Genomic DNA, 16,439 nt, shown 5'->3' with positions numbered 1-16,439 from the left:
TTGAATTTATTGCAGTTTCTCTCAGATCTTTGTACAATGGGATATTGGTATATAACTGGTATATAATAATCAAAACAGGGAAAAAGGACACAAAGGGAAACATAGGCCAAATTGTACACAAACCCCCCTGCGAAACAGACGCTTTTCTCCTGGCCATGAGATACATGAGACCAGTGAAAAGACAGGGTTGGAAAGTAAAGAGAATATCACATCGTAAAGAGAAAGCCAACAAAAGAAACACTAAGGATCTGCACCAGAAGCGCCGGCCCCCGATCCTCCAAAGAAATACCCTTCTAGAAGGTCATAATTGGGATTCTCACTCCAATCATGCTGGAAGTCCATGGCCATTCCAAAACCGAGGTCAATCCCCACATTTTGGCCTAAGTTTTGACCCAATGATGGCGCTGCCATCATGTTGTAATCGGGATTTCCATCGCCTTCCAGGTTACCCTGGCTCTCTGCGTCGCCAGACCCGAAATCCAAGAAATCCAGACTGATAGGCTGCGGAGCTTCAGCGTCTGTTGGTGCCAAGCCATGAGTATGACTCCCAGGGGAGCCGCTCTGCTGCGGCGAGTTGGAATAGTAAAATTGCGGATGAGGCTGCGGAGAGCCTTGCGTTTCGTATTTCGGATAGTACTCCATGGATGGATGGTGCTGTCCATATGGCTGAGATTGATCGGGGAAGTTGTGAGCTATTGTCTCCGGCTGAGGGTAAGATGGCCCTCTGGGTCTACCCTCTTGTTGTGAAGGGTCGACCATAGGTGTGCCGTCCGAGAACAAATCGCCCAGGTTCATGTCGAATTTTGGAACTGGGCGAGACGAGCGTGTCTGGTTTGCTCGCCTGGCTTGGCCTTGTGCTGCGCGGGAATGTTGGTTCGCAGACTGTCGCGCCCGTCTGGGATCGAATTGGTTATGGGCTTGCGATGTAGCGTGAAGACGGCTCATGTCAACTTGTGATCCGAAACCGGTGGTCGACAGACACATTTGAACGGTAGCTTTGCTCATCCGCTCAAACGCATCGCGACAAGCCTCTGCGGGTGGGCATTTATGCATCAAATCACCCAGAACGGATGTCGCGGCGAGGACAGTGAAGTCAACCTCGTCAAGAGTCAAGCGACTCCGAACCAAAGGTGAGTGCCATATGGCATATAAGAAGGAGATTCCGGCCATGAAAATGTGATGTGTAGCAAGATAGGTATAGTTCACCAATCGCACTCTATGCAACTGGCGATAAATTCGAATGACCTTTTGGCCAGCCTCGGCGACATTAAGATAGACATGATCCTCCTCATCGCCTTCATCGGGATTCGAGAAAGACGGACTGGAGACATCATCGGCCGGGGTAAGCTCCCCGGCTAATTCAGCGGGAACCGTCAAGCTCTGCTGGTACAGCAGGATGATAGCCTGCCAGTAGTTCAACTCTAGTAGCTCAATCGAGAACTTCACACCCGTTTCTGTGCGTGTTGGAGCAGTCTCTTGCCACTCAACCAATCGGCGATGCACATCATGACGCCATGAGCGGAAAGAGTCGAAGCCCTGGAGGAAAGAAGAGGAAGATTCAGCATGAGGTAGAAGCGCTGTGCTGGAGGCTCTTCGCCGCACAGCGCGCACTTGCTGGTATTGCAGTACGTCGTGAATCTCTGATTGTAGGAGGCGGAGTTTGAAATAGTGGAAAGCGACATGTTTATACGTTGGCGATGCGTCGGGTGGTGTAATCAGACCTGACTTGGTAATGTACTTATCATCCATCATGGATGGGAATTCAGTACTGATGGCCTGGTCGCTGATACCAAATGGCCGTCCAACGCAGGTAGCAACTAGGCGATCAAAACTGTAGACACACCACCACAGGCGGCGGCGGAGATCCCGAACCCATTCGCGGCGTCCCCGTTCGCGAGCATCAATCCGCGAGTGTGCTTGATTGCCGTCTTTCGTTGCGGAGTCAATCCCCACCCCATCTTCATAATGGAGTCCAAGGTCGACTGCTAAGCGCATAGCGACACCAACGATATACCAAAGACCAGGCGCAACAGGTCGCAGAAGAGCAAAGCTGGCTAGAAGGAGCACTGCCTGCAGCTCTTCCAAACCACCAAAGCCTTCACTGGAGGAAGATCCAAGGAATGATTCCAGATGAACGATCGCCGAAGCGTGGTATTCTTCCGGTTGATACTGATGACTCGCAAGTCTCGGTCTCTTCGCCCCAGAGGAGGACCGGTCACGAGTGCCTCCATTCTCATCATCTGAGCTTTGAGGCTTATCATCAAAGATAATTCCAGCGCCAATGGCGCACACGATATTAAGTACATAGAGAGCGCGCGGCGAGCGGTTCTTCTCTTCCAGGGAATAGGTGCGATCCAACAATTCCATGAAATCACCCCGATGGAGGATCGGCATCTGGGGATTCGCGTGTTCGAAATAGAGATCGACCAGCCGCTCAGCGAGCTCTCGATCCGGGAATCCCGCACGCTTCATCATCGGTTTTGTTTGCAGCCCGAAGAAGGAATCTCTCATACTGCCAGCTCCGGTGGTGCCAGTCGCGCTCTGCGGCAGTCTGTCGCTCGTTCGAATCGAAGCTCGCTCTGGCATGTTGCCAGGAAGTGAACTTCTTACCGCGGCGAAGACAACGCGCGCGAACGAGATCCCTGATGTCGAGCCGAGATATCGCGGATCGGAAGTGCCCTGCACAGAGACCATACCGATATTCGAGACCAAATTATGCAGACGCCAATTCTCCTCGTTGGCTGGATCACCCTCCGCATCGCGGTTCACATCTCCATCTCTCTGATCGGACTGACTATACTCCTGTTTTGAAGTATTCTTCCATGGTGTCTTTTCCGCCACAGCGACCTCTCCGGCATGGCCGTCGGAGCCGGACTGGGCTTGCGCGGGGTCACCCTCCGCCTCAACCTTGATAGCCTCTTCCTCATCGAATGCGACGACCTTTTTAAATTCAATATTGTTATCCGCCAGCTGTTTCTCCAGGTGTGCTACACGGGTTTCCAAAAAGTAAACGTAGCTGCGGGGAATCTCCCGCTTCATAATCGGGTCATATCCGACACAGCGCACCCCGGCCTTTTCACAGGACTGGCATCGCGGGAGACGCTGGTCGCAGCGGTTCTTGCGCAGTCGGCAGCGATTGCACGCGGAGACATTGCGGAATGAGGAGGACGCGGTGGACGCAGCGGCGGTAGAGGAACGAGCGGGCGAGGCGGCGGGCACAGCTGTGGACGCGGCAGGGTTCGGTGTGTCATGCGATGAATTTGCGGAGTCTAGTTGTGTCGGAAGAGCGTCGCGAGTAGGATATGGTCTCTTCTTTCCTGAAGAGACCGGGGATGGTGGCGAGGGGGGGTTAGGCATGCTGAGAACCTGACCACGGGATCGCGATCATTTCTGTGCGGAGACGGAGGTCGGTAACTGCGTGACTCTCCAGACCGAATCAACAGTCATGGTCTCACAGAAGACTTTAGGAGTGGTTCGCGGGGGTACTCCGGACTTGGAGAAGTGATCGAATCGAAGGAAATTGGCCCACAGCCGAAATGAGCCCCAATCTCTCTCCGCGTAAAGTCCGCTCAACCGGACTTAGATTATCCTCCGTGAACTGTGGCAATATTCCAAATATAACAAAGAAGATCGAAATACTGGAGATCGGCTTCTGGATCGAATTAAGTTGCCCTCGGGAACGAGTCGGTTCGGTTCCCCAGACTTGCAAGTGCCGGGACTTTTGGCTTCATCCTTTGGGCAGAATTGGAGAGTGGACCATTTCCCCACTCTCCGCTGTCAAAGATGTCATGAATGGCACTTTTGACAGCGGGGGTATAGGAGGTCTATATAATACCATGCAGATGTCATATGACACAGTCGCATCAGCGAGGAGCGAAGACACTAGTCATGTTGGTTATACGGAGTACAGGGCAGTGGAGAGATGTATCGAATATGACGTTTGTATTGAGCAAAAGACTCTATGATCTTTGCCTGGGTAACACGAAAAAACACGAATAGCCTCCCAGATGCACATGAGTATAATCATAAACCATTGATGCTCCATGAGATGAGAAAAAGAAAAGGATAACAAGACCAAAAAAAAAGCAGAGAGCCGAGTTTTATGCTTTTGCATATGCAATGCAACCATCTATAATTGCGCCATTTCCGGGTCTCAGGATTGTAGTCATGAGCACGAAGAAAAAAAGAAAAGACCAAAACCAATAACAAAATGAGGTATCATGAGAAGAAAAGAGAAAGCGGAATGGAAGAACCCCGGACGCGGGGCGTCAATATTCAAAAAGCCCTTCCAGAAGAGCGAAGAAATAAAATGAGATGAGAGAAAACATAGGAGCCTCGAGTTCAGACATTGGTATCGTGGGCAACGTTGCTTTCGGGTTTGGGGAGGTTGTCGGCATTAAGATTGAGTTGCGAAATGTCGAAGTCGTGGTCGACGCTAGAGCGCAGGGAGAGAAGGCGTTGCTCTTCCTCGGGCAACTCCTCAGACTCTCGGTGAAGGTCCGAAACGACTTCATGCTTCTGCTCAGAATCCTTGACATCAGGCTGACTGGTCTTGAAACGCTCAGGCTCGGCTGACTCCTCCATCCAGAAACTTTGAACAGCACCAATCAGGCATACCAGGCCACATGCCCACCAGGCGAGCACGGAGTACCCGCTCTCGAGACCCCTAGAGTGGAGCAAACCGGTGATGGTAGGACCAAAGGCTCGGCTGAGACTGGCGGTTGAGGCAGCGGCACCGTTGATGGTACCAAGAACCTTGGAAGATGGAGCGGCATTGGCGAGGAGAATGGCGGTAGCAGGGAAGGCGATGACATGGAAGGTAATCTTGCTGATCAAAGACACGTAGACAGCGAGCATCTGCAGCTTGGCCGGAAGCAGGACGAGGTAAGGCACAGCGAGGTAAAGAGGGGGCCAGACGAGCAAGACGAAGCGGAAGGTGCGTAGCGTGCCAAAGTGCTTGACGACAAATGGGAACAGCCACAGTTGGGCGATCATGGAGTACACGCCCTGAATGGCGAGCATAAACCCGATGGTCTTCGTGGCCAACCCGAGACCACCGGTAAACTTGAGGGGTAGCACCACGTCGTCATCGGATCGGGGAGTGCTCAAGAAAACAGGCATCAGCTGATCGAATGATACGCTGTGGCTGCGAGAAGAAAGATGCATGTCAGTAAAATCATTCCAATATGTCGGGTGTGGCGCGCCAACTCACTATGCGAGGATCCCGTAAGCAACAATGGCGAAGATGACTTGTCGGGTAAATGCCTTGGGCGCGGGGCTCTTCTGCCCCTCCAAGTCGCAATCAACCGGAGATACGTCAACGGGGCGCAGGCAGGGCGAGGATTCGGCACTTTCATATTGAGGCGGCGCATCGAAATACTTCTCATCGACGACGTCGGAATCATCGGGAAGCTGCACGCGCGAGCCCCAGACCAGACTGACCAACCACTGACCGAGCTCGATTCCGGGGTCACGGCGGTGCTTCATCTCCGGGTGCGTCTCCTCTAAGAAGAGGAAACCAACGAAGATGCCGCATACCAGCACAGTGATGCAAACCAAGTTGGGCAGCAGGAACGGGAACTTGTCCCACAGTGTGCTGCGTGAGAAGAGGGCCGGATAGTTGTCGCAGGGTTGGGCCAAAGCGCCGCCCATAGCCGGTCCAATGATCGACCCCAGACACCAGACGAAAGGCATAATCGAATAAGCTCGCGGTTGGTGCTCTTTCTTCGTCACAATCTCCGCAACCGTCGTTTGGAGAACTCCGATATTGCCGTTCAACATGCCGCCCAGAGCGCGCGCAATCATGGCCGTTGCCAGGTTGGGCGCGAATCCAAATACCACCATACTGATGGCCGTGCCCACCAAGCCCATGATGAGCACTGGCTTACGGCCAATCCGATCACTCATGCGACCCCAGAACATACCCGCTGAAAACTCAGCGAAGGTGAAGGAGGAAGTGATCATTCCGGCGTACAGCGCGATCTTGCGGTCGTTATCCGTCACATGGAATGATTCGACCATGTGATACACGTATGGGAAAATTGACATGAAAGCAATTGGCTCACAGATCCGGACAAGTGCTGCAAACCATCGTCAGCGATCAAATGAACCTCCGCAGTGAATATATTGGCGCATTTCGCGATAACCATATCTATGGTTTGCTCATACTTCACGTCCGGGACAAAAGTACCACTTACCTAAGACGAATAGCTGCCGAATTGGGAATGTAGAGTTGTCTTCGCCAGAGCCATTGCGTGAGCGTCGGCCCTGTAGACAAGCTGGTCGTTGAAACATTGTGAAGTTGAGATATGGTCGAGTAGCGAGTAAGGAAAAATAAAGGGTATTTCAAGGCTTTGAGACACCCCGCTTCCCTTCAGGTAGGTTGGCAGTTCCAAAAAACAAGGAGAAACAAAGTACCAGTTAAAAAGGTGCTTTTGTCTCTTTTAATTTCCCCAGAGTTAATCTTGAATTGAAAGGGAGAGAATGTTGTCGATGTATGGCTGTAATTGGAGCAAGGAGGACCGTTTGTTGGGGGTTTTTAGGGCTTCAGCATTGCTCCCCCTTTGGGAAAGTTGATCGGGATCCGATAAGGTAGATCTTCGGGTTTGCAAGAGTGTATGAGACACCTGCAAGGGAGAATGGACGAGAAGTTTATAGAAGAGTGACAAATATCACGATCGACGAGGTTGACTGCTCAAGAATGGAGGAAGGGATCTATAAAGAATCCGGGTTGAGGATGTCGATGTCGAAGAGCAAAGATGTCAAAGTTTGGAAGTATAGAGTAGTCGATCCAACAGAAGAAGGAAAAAGGAAGCAAGCAGCGGGAAAGGGGAGGCTATTATAATGAGATATTGACAGTGGATAGGTCCTATAGAAATGATCAGGCGCCGAACTAAAACGATGTTCACCATCACAAGAGATTTCGGTCACAGCTGTACAGTATGCAGTTGGCAGCAAACAATTCAGGATAAAGACGAAGTGGGTCTGATTTTCAACAAAAAAAAAGAAAAGGGAAAAAAAGAATTAATTTCCTTTTATTTTATTTTATTTAAAAAAGGGTTTTATTATTTATGGATCGAGGTATCGTGGATCTGACCATTCATGGAGACCTGACATGTTCCGCGAGAGAAAAAAAAAGGCGTAGGGGAGACGGAAGAAGCACCCTGAGGTAAGGAAAGGGGGTGGAACCAATGGAAAGAATACATCATTAGGATTATGATTCTTGATTCGTATATTTCCCTTTATTCCCTTTAAAACTTAGGGCGTTTTCGAATTGATTTCCGGAATTCTCTTGATGAAAAGGATCCGATGTTCCATAGAGATCAATCAGATCAGATCATTCTTGTGACACTGGACTCTTTTTTTATTATTTTATTTTAGAAGGGAAGTAAGAAACAATAATTGAAAATCAAATCAAATCAAAAATACTCCAAAGCCATCGATCCAAAGTTTTAGTACCTTATGATTCGACAGATCCATCCCCCAGATCCTTCGGAAAGGGCAAAAGGCCTGATACATACCAAATCCTGTTTAGTTTCTATGGCTCCGGCCCGGGGAACAGCATTAGGCCCTTAGCCTCCTCGAATGGCGCTAACATCTACTCGCACCCGAACTTTACAATGAGGTATGGCGTAAGGCACGGTTGATCCGTTTTTTTTTTTTTTTTTTTGGATTTTTTGATTTTCCCAGAGGTGTGGTTTTAGTGTCCCTTAGTGAGATGATAGATCTCGCACTCTGACTTTGCCCGTCCCCGAGACCTGTTGCACTAGTATGAACCTAGAGGGTAATTTGGAGCACAGAAATTAATGAAATTAAACCGAAAAAGCAGAGCTTGGTCTAGAGACTGACTTCAGAACGCAATATTATACCGTCATACTCTCCACTTCGCGGAATCCAAGGGAAAACCTAGCCGGTACCTTTACCGCGATCGCCCTTGAGGGTGCACCGGCTGATTGGGTCAAACGGACAAAACATGGGAAAACATGGAACACTCTTCAATCAGACACACAAAGGGAAAGCAAGTTTCATCAAGGTCTCGAGATGCGGTGTGCATCGGGGAAACCCTAACACCAAGGCATTAGTCGAACCGTTCTCCTATTGTTTGAAGGGTCAGAAGTACTGGACAAAACCGTTGAAAAAACGCCCCAAGTCTATCCATCTAGCCGGGATCCAACTCCCCCGATAGGCAAATTATTGCGCGACGCAAAAAAGTGGCATATCGAGACTTTCCCAGCGTAGTGGGTCGGATGGTGCCTATTTCACCCTCATGATCTTCCAGTGGCTCAAAGGAAAAAAGGGATAATTCTCCTCGACTCCCCAGAACCCAAAAATTAAGCACGGCATGTCGCTCCCGCCACCTCGGTACTGATTGAGTTGAACCAGTTTAAACGAAAGAAGCTATTGAATTCCTCTGGGGACTACGGAGTATGGAACCAAGGATCCGATGATCGTCCTGTCATCAAAAGGTACACACCGTATCAAATAAACTAGACACATTTACTCCATAATTGGATTTTTTTTTTTGTTTTTGTTTTAATTTCTTGTTTGGTTTGGTTTCTAGCGTCTTCAAATTTTGAGACCTTCGAGAAGACCCCAAAGAATCAGCTGAGCTTGTCATAAATTCACCGACACTCCCGAACCCCGTCTATTGGCCGTTGGTCGATCGCAGGGGGGGGGTAAACAATGTCCCCTTTCCCCCTTATACATTGAACGTCATACTGTACACTGATCGTGAACGGAGTACATTGTCCCTTGGTACCTACATCCATCCGCAGGGGTAAGATTTTATCTGTACGGAGTACGGACGAATTACTTCGGAGTACTCCGTAGATTCTGAATGATTGTATTCCCCGGTTACGTATGCTTCGTACGGAATTCTCTGTTGAAAAGTCGGTAAAGTACGGAAAACAAACCCAGCAAGATGGACTGCATGAGACCCAAGGGGCTGGGAACCACAAGTGGAACCTTTTATCTGAATCTCGTATGGAAAAGATGTGCAATCGACCCCATTCTCAAATGATGTACAGAAAATTATCTGGAGCCACGCGATGGAGGGGCAAACAGCCGGTGAGACACATGTTACAAAAACTTGGAGGGGAAAGATTAATAAAATAAAATATAGAACGTCATAGTCTCACAATGCGTTGAGCCTCTCAGGGGTGCATTAACCAGGGTATGCCAATAGAGGAAAGTCAAGGAACGGTGTGAGCCCATTGACAACTGAACCGGCGGGAATCTGCAACCTGCAACTGCCCCCTCGATCTTCCAAACGGTCAGTCATACAAGGTGCAACCAGATCGTAGTGTTGCTTCCAAAAAGCAAACAATCACCAGCTCGAGTCAAGCCCTCAACCTCGATCCGAAGAGTAACCGTGGAAATGGGCCAATACAATACGGAGTACTGAGGTCTGACTGGCAGCACACTGACAAATCCTTCTATGCATGAAATGCATCGATCGCAAATTCATGCATCTTTACCAAGGGTGATCATTGGCTACAGGGGATATGGTTGAAGCCAACCTTCCACAGGGAGGACTCTCTGAAGTATTCGCAACCCAAGGAGCCCGACGTGCTTTGACTTGAATGTAGCGGTGACTGTTGTTCGCGGCAACAAAGCCCGTCATCTTTCCATGCATCACGCGCCAATTTGCTTCCGTAGCCCCGTCAGCGAAGTCGTGTCTACCCCGATATCCATTCGGACTGTTCGGAAGGAGTATTGCGACCCAACGGGTGGAAACTATGAACAAAGCCGGGGAGTAAAAAACCCCTTCTTTCAATCTCAGCTCCATATTCCGATTCTAATATAGATGTAGATCATGTGAGGCTTCGATGGTTGTACTCCGTACCCTGCAGCCAACCGAATCATCCATGTCTGGTGGGGGTGAGAAAGAGGGACAACCATCCCTGCGCTTTCCTCCCGGTTCTCGCCAGTTTGGGTCCGGATGGAGGGGTGAACAAAGATGAAGTGGCCACATATCTGCATCAATGAGCAAGGAATGATCGTGGTCGGCACCAAGCGGTGTGTCTCTTGGCTTGCATTCCGTTCATCATCGGCTGCAAGAAGGATGCTTTGACGTCTCGTCTGAAATATCGGGTATTGGTTCCTGGCATTCCGTGGCTATCCAGGACTCGAGGTAACAGCGAATCCTGCGACATGGGCATTGTTCGCACCGCCCCGCCATTTGCGTCTGCACCGCCGGTAAGCTGTCCGACCTTGATCGTCTGAGATTTACGATGCCCATTGCGATTTGGACTGGCGTTGCGTATGTAGCCCATATCGATATCCAGACCTCAGCGGTTATTGTTGCCCAAGAATGGAGGGCTTCGTAAGAGACGGTGAAGCGCACTGTCATTCAGCAGAAAAGTAAATTTCTACACGGAATATGGATGACGCCGAATTATCCGCTTCATCATGTCCGCGGCAACGCCCAACGATATCGGGCGAAGAGAGCTCCAATCCCGAGATAATCAATTAGCCCGTGGGATCGTATAGCTCCAAGTCTAAATTCGCTACTCCGTACATCGTGTTCGGCTTAATTGCATTGTCAAATATTCTAGTCATACCCTCCATGGGATTCAACATTCCTCAAATGTGCTCTCGAGACACCCACCATTCCGACACGAGCATAATATTGCATCACGCCAGAAGTTTACAACTCAACACTTCCTTGTCAAGACCAATCGTGACGAGCGGGTCCTATTTCCACCATCACGGCCTCGGCCGTGGCTACTCCGTATCGCGCAACAGAAAGTCCAGATCGTATACTCCGTACTCTGTACTCCGAACATTCCTGCCGCGATGACCGCCACATCACCGATGGTGGTGCGCTAACAAGCCGACAGATCGATCTCGTACCAGAGATCCCAGCCCAGCAATTAATGATGGGGTGACAATCGCGTCTGGCGTTGTCCAGATCGATCAATCACGAGTCTATGCATGTTTGGGGCCGCTAAGAGACCCAGCGACCAGATGTAAGGCTCCATGATCGACCCAAAGTAGCTGGCGCACCGCATTGTCGGGTTCTGGCAGTCGCATCACATTCGAATCCGGCAAAGCGTCTCGCTATCCGCTACCCAAAATGCCAAAAAAAAAGCACACATTAAGTACAGCGGAAAATAAATCCCCCGTATTGGAAGAGATACTTTCACATCTCTAGTCTCAGCGCTAGGGGAACGCAGACATATTCCCCCAAGGGGGCTGAGAAGCGCTCAGACTTTTGCGGGCCTTCTGCCGTGATGGTTGACGGGAAGAAAAACTCAGTTGTGTGATCTATCAACTTTCACTGTCATCACGGCGGTGAATGGGGTCCCTCCCAGATCATCCAAGGTTCCCCGCGACCACGTCAAACTAAAGGCAAAAAGCAAATATGGTAAGTATTGTGGAGAGATAAGAAACCAAAACCTCGCAAGCCTTGACTTGTACCAAGGTCATGGAAATAGTATGTATGCACATTGCAGATCACTTTGAATCCCATGTTTTCAGGCTTCTCAAATCGCGATCCGCTCGATTTGACTTAGTGCCTTCATCTCACCCCTGATTCTACAACTCAACACTTCTGGCCTCGATTTCGCGCCGTACCAATAAAGCGCCACAATCCGTGCCGTCCTTGCGATGTGTACTCTGTGCTCCGTGAGTACTCCGTACTTATAGTGTGCAGTACTTCGTACTTTGCAACAGCATACGTAACTTCCACTTAGTCTCTCCCGATCGATCGAGTGACCCGAAACCAAAAAAGGTTCAAAGTCAATTGCTGTGTCGAACATCGATGCAATTCACTTCGCAACTCCGATCTGGAACCTTGCACCGAATATGCTCACGCCATGTTACACGTTGCCTTGAAGCAACTTATTTCGGAGAATCTTGGCTAATTCTCGTACCGTAGCATTTGTGAAGTTTTGCCACTCTGGATTCTAGACACTTGGTGGACCTTATCATCTCACCTACGCATGTACGGAGCACTTGTAAGGCTGTTCTATGCACACTATAGTTACTCCGAGTACTAATCTCACTAGCCTACACAGTACGGAGCATACGTTGTAGCTCCACAAAGAGCTATAGCTGGACTGTCAGATAAGCAGTTTTGACATATCGTCATCATTCCGTAGGAAGTACGGGGCCGAAAGGTGACACCTCGGCACACCCGATCTAGACTTCTCAAGACTTACGGAGTAGGTTAGTCAGTGTCAGATGCGGAAAATTGGGAAAATCTCAAATATCCTCTTTGAGTCGACGCTATTGGAATGACAGATGTACTTTTAGAATCGGCAAACAGATCCGTAGCAAGGTGCGGGAGTACTACTCATGCATAATGCAGGTTGTACGGAGTACAAAATGACAGTCAAGATCGGTACTCAGCCGCCCCAGTATATTAAGTCGAGGGCGCAACCTTGCAGCAATTTAGTGTGTCCCAAATAGAGGCGAAGTCTGGCGCTGGTACGGCAGCTGAACGGGATTTCCGCGGACGAATCAGATTCGCGCATTGTTTCTCTGATCGGGCTCCCCGCCAGGGGAACCACGGAACACAAGTACAGTTCCACGGTACTCAGTTAAGGATTGTTATGGAGTACATTAGTGGCTCCGGAATGTGTGTGTATCATATTGATTGTCGCGTTTGGTAAAGTCAAGTGTATTTTTGTAACCAACAGGAACGATCGCATCGGCGCCCCCCACCGGTGGCGAGCGGAAAGCAGGGATCCGGTGCCGCGGTGACGGGTACGAAACAAAAGTCCCGCGAGTGGACGCGAGTGGACGCGAATCACATCGGGTGTTTGCAAGGATTTTCACACTATCGATTCACATTCTGGTCATGTGAACACACCCCTGTCTTCTCTGGGCCTTTCTGCCGTTTCTTTGTTTTCTTTGGTTCCCGGATCCCGGTTGCTTTTGTCCCCCGCAAGGTACTAGTGGGCCAAGTGCCGCGGACTTTTGGTCTCTCAGCTGGACCTGTACATTGTGCTCCATACTCCGTACTTGTACAATTGCTTCGTACTTTCTTGCCTTGCTTCATTGATTGGAAACTTTCGGCTGACCACGGATGCAATCGAGATCGGTCCCCCTGCAGCGGTCTAGACAACTTCACGATCGATCAAGGGTCACGTGTATTGTCACCATCGGACACTGTATACTCGTATGACGAATGCTCGCTGACTACTCCGTACTCCGTGCCCAGGTGCTACGGAGTACTGTCCACTATGTACTCCGTACTTCGTACACTGAGATGGATCTTCGGTGAACTTCACATCGCGCAAATCGACTGCGGGTCTTCCCTTCGGTTCTTGATATCTTGTACGGAGTATTCCGTAGATCATTTGAAATCATATTGAGCCTCGTTTTGGTATGTTCGCGGCTCGGTCAAAATGTACAAGTGCTTATTCCGTACATGATTTGCAGCTGAGTACTCCCGAGCCTCGTACCACTTGAGCCACTGTGGCGGGTGTCCACCATCATGTACTCCGTACGAGACACCAATTCCTTCTTCTGGTCCAGATTCAGGGAAGTCAATTCCGCAAGGATCATCCAATTAAACAACTAAGCCTCGTATCTCGGCAGAGAATATGCATGCATGAACACCTACAGCCCTCGCTAGGTTTACCCTAGGAGCAATCATCGAAAAAGTACCGCCACCGATTGACTCTAGATGAAGAGCGTGCATGAACCCTCGAGAGATGAGACCTCAAGCAAAAGTACGAGTATGGAGTACGGAGCCCAGTCCTCCTCCCCTCTCTGCTGTACTTTTGCTGTATCGGAGCTAAGACTTGATCGTCTTCTTGACATGTTTTTCGCTAGATGTGACAGCGGATCACAGATGCCCAGCTGAGATAGACCTGGCATACAGGCAGGAGCCGCAGGCCAATCAGCATAGATCGCTGTATCTTCTATGATACATCCACCGTACAACTTTACCAGTAACACACAGATTCGGGATACACAGATCAGTTGACACTGCGGATGTTTACTTGATCAAGGTTTACTACCCGGTAGTACCGATTGACCTTCATGGGATTCGGGATCCTGGTATCCCGACTAAAAGTGATCCACCTGGGCATGAATGTTATACAGAATACGACGATGCATCTCCCAATGGGGCTGACTCTTGGATGAACAATGGATGCCTTACTCCGTATACGATAGTCCGTACGGAATACTACCATAACGGATACTTTCGAATGCTAGCTGGAACCTTGGGAAGCTTCAATCATACTTCGATGTAAATGAGAAGTCTATGCATCGCTCCGTGGCGCACGATAGTCATTTGCCGATATGTAGATTGCCATCTACGCAGATCTTGCGAAAGGAGTTCGAGACTCTGAAGTACAACTCAACCTTGACTGGTGAAGACAGAAGCAGGTATCCGAGAAGTGCATGAATATTCTGAAAAGACTCATGACCTTGACATGAAAGACCGATCAATCGAGAAATTTGGAAATTTGCATCAACACGAATTTCAGGGACGATGCTGTGGGCTGTGTAACATGATTCGGGTGGTCAGGTCGCCTGGCTTGTATAGTATCAGGTCATAGGTATTATGGATTGCGACCTCGGGAAGCCACCTGACTGTTTAGATCAGAGCAGCAACTCATTCAGGTATGTCCGAAAGAATGATAGGTGATATTCTTTCCGAGTTGAATAGATGTTGTAGACTGTAATGCCCGGTGTCTGGGCAAGTTTTTGGGTAGATCGCCCAGGTGGGCAGCTTCCAATGCTGTTTGTTACAACTGCGGTGGTGGAACATTGAAGACCAAACGCACATGGCAAGGAAAGCCTGGGTAATGCCGACTCTTCACAGAACCTAAATTCGAGTTGTCGAGACTTATGATGAACAGACATGATGATTTTCATGCTGTGGCTCCCAACGTTGAGGGCCTAGATGAATACACACATCTGCCCTCGGATTTCAAAGTTATTTTAAAGGTTCAAACTAGTTGCTGAACATGTAGTAAGTACTTCGTACGTAGTTGCTCTTCTTATCTTCCAAGGTTGCAGTTTGAGATGTTCACAAGTAAAACGCTATCTAATTTCAATATGAAAGTCTTCGAACTTCCATCTGGGCAGGGCTTGGGAGATCTCACTTTCCATTCAAAATCAAGCGACCTATGAAGTGAATCTTAAGATATATCACGTCACCTAACCACAGCAATTAAATGTAAAGTGATATATTTCTGCAAGCATAACTTGGAATAAAAGGAAAACAGCTTCTCGAAAACACCCACAGGCCAGCAAAACCAGCAAAACCCCCAGTCATCACCATCAAATTTGGCCCCATACATCTGCAGAAGCTTGTTGGTGAAGATTATCTGCCTTCTTCTCCACACCCTCATCTTCTTCCTCATCCATACCTGAACAGACGACAAACTCAAAAGAGTGACTTGCTTCGCTTCTCACTTCAGTATCAGACTCTTCAAGCTCATAGTCATCATCAGGCAGCTTATCTCCTAGCTGATGATGTCGTTGCTCGAGACTCTGGAGATGCGCGTTCATCCGAGAGAGCTGTTCGCCTACCATGAAATGGGCATCAAGCAGACATTGAATGAGGTCATCTTGTGACTTCACTTGTTTGACCCATTGGTTGTGACTCTTTTCGAAGGCGCCCTTCAATTTCTCAACGCTTGTGATGAGCACATCATCCGGCGACATGTTCAAATTGGACGGGTTTGTCTGAGGGGTCCAGCTCTTCAACCTCTCCATCTGTTGATCCACTTCCTTGCAAGTGTCTCCAAATTGACCCCGGGAGTCAGAAGAATCAGTTTCTGAATTTCTGAATCTGAAAGGATATTGGGTCGGTTGTCTTATTGGCCATTTGGAAGCATTCGGATCGACGATGTCGCTTATCTTGGCTAAATGGGCCTCGACAACGTCAACCGCAGATAGTACCTTCTCAAGTGACTTCCCCAGGTCCTGAGAACGTGGTTCTTGAAGTGGTGTTCTGCGGGACTGTGCGCCCCGTGACGACGGGGGAAAGACACCCGTCGATCGAGTCTTTGGATAAGTCCTCATGTAACGAGGATTTTGCTGTACCCCAAGGGGATCTTGACGTTCGGATTCCATCTTGTGATAAACTTGGAATTAATGAGAGAAGTGTCAAAGGTAAGAACTGAGGGAGGATTTGAAGGGAAAGAGGTGGACTGAAACCATGTTGCGATGTGGTCATCCTGATCAGTACACAGACGGTAGTACCTTACATAGATCTGATAAGGGTTTAAGTCAACCTCCAGGGCTTCCGGGCTTATTATGCTTGTGTCTAGGTACAATCATGTGTATATCGATTCAAATACATGATACTCATGTATTCCATGTTTGTGAGTTATTCAAATTTTGAAAAGTTGACTAAAGGCAGATGCAACATATTTTGCTGTTGGTCTCGGGTCGCCTCAAAAGGTGCCCAGGTGAAACCCTGGAAAAGTGTAAAAAGTTAGATACATCTAAAAATTACCACCTTTTCC

General features: G+C 49.0%; 4 protein-coding genes across 4 annotated transcripts; all 4 read right to left on the bottom strand.

Annotated features, from left to right (window-relative positions):
* Nucleotides 1-240: 240 nt before the first annotated feature.
* Nucleotides 241-3,357, bottom strand: N7506_006463 (Zn(II)2Cys6 transcription factor; the record flags this gene model as incomplete). The annotated part of the gene is made up of 1 exon (XM_056955756.1): nt 241-3,357. The coding sequence occupies one exon, from the start codon at nt 3,355-3,357 to the stop codon at nt 241-243; it is 3,117 nt and encodes a 1,038-aa protein (XP_056810090.1).
* Nucleotides 3,358-4,341: 984 nt separating this feature from the next.
* Nucleotides 4,342-6,294, bottom strand: N7506_006462 (MFS transporter; the record flags this gene model as incomplete). Its single annotated transcript, XM_056955755.1, has 3 exons — nt 4,342-5,146; nt 5,213-6,080; nt 6,198-6,294. 3 exons carry the CDS (start codon nt 6,292-6,294, stop codon nt 4,342-4,344), a joined length of 1,770 nt encoding a protein of 589 aa, XP_056810089.1.
* A 3,686-nt stretch (nt 6,295-9,980) lies between these two features.
* On the bottom strand, nt 9,981-10,274 carry N7506_006461 (uncharacterized protein; the record flags this gene model as incomplete). The annotated part of the gene is made up of 1 exon (XM_056955754.1): nt 9,981-10,274. The coding sequence occupies one exon, from the start codon at nt 10,272-10,274 to the stop codon at nt 9,981-9,983; it is 294 nt and encodes a 97-aa protein (XP_056810088.1).
* A 4,972-nt stretch (nt 10,275-15,246) lies between these two features.
* N7506_006460 (uncharacterized protein) lies at nt 15,247-16,044 on the bottom strand (the record flags this gene model as incomplete). The annotated part of the gene is made up of 1 exon (XM_056955753.1): nt 15,247-16,044. One exon carries the CDS (start codon nt 16,042-16,044, stop codon nt 15,247-15,249), a length of 798 nt encoding a protein of 265 aa, XP_056810087.1.
* Nucleotides 16,045-16,439: the final 395 nt, after the last annotated feature.

The sequence above is a fragment of the Penicillium brevicompactum genome (genome assembly GCF_028827555.1).
Source record: "Penicillium brevicompactum strain IBT 35665 chromosome Unknown utg000005l_segment0_segment0, whole genome shotgun sequence".
NCBI lineage: Eukaryota > Fungi > Ascomycota > Eurotiomycetes > Eurotiales > Aspergillaceae > Penicillium > Penicillium brevicompactum.
Note: the sequence above shows the minus strand (reverse complement) of the source record. Positions and strands in the feature narration are given on the sequence as shown.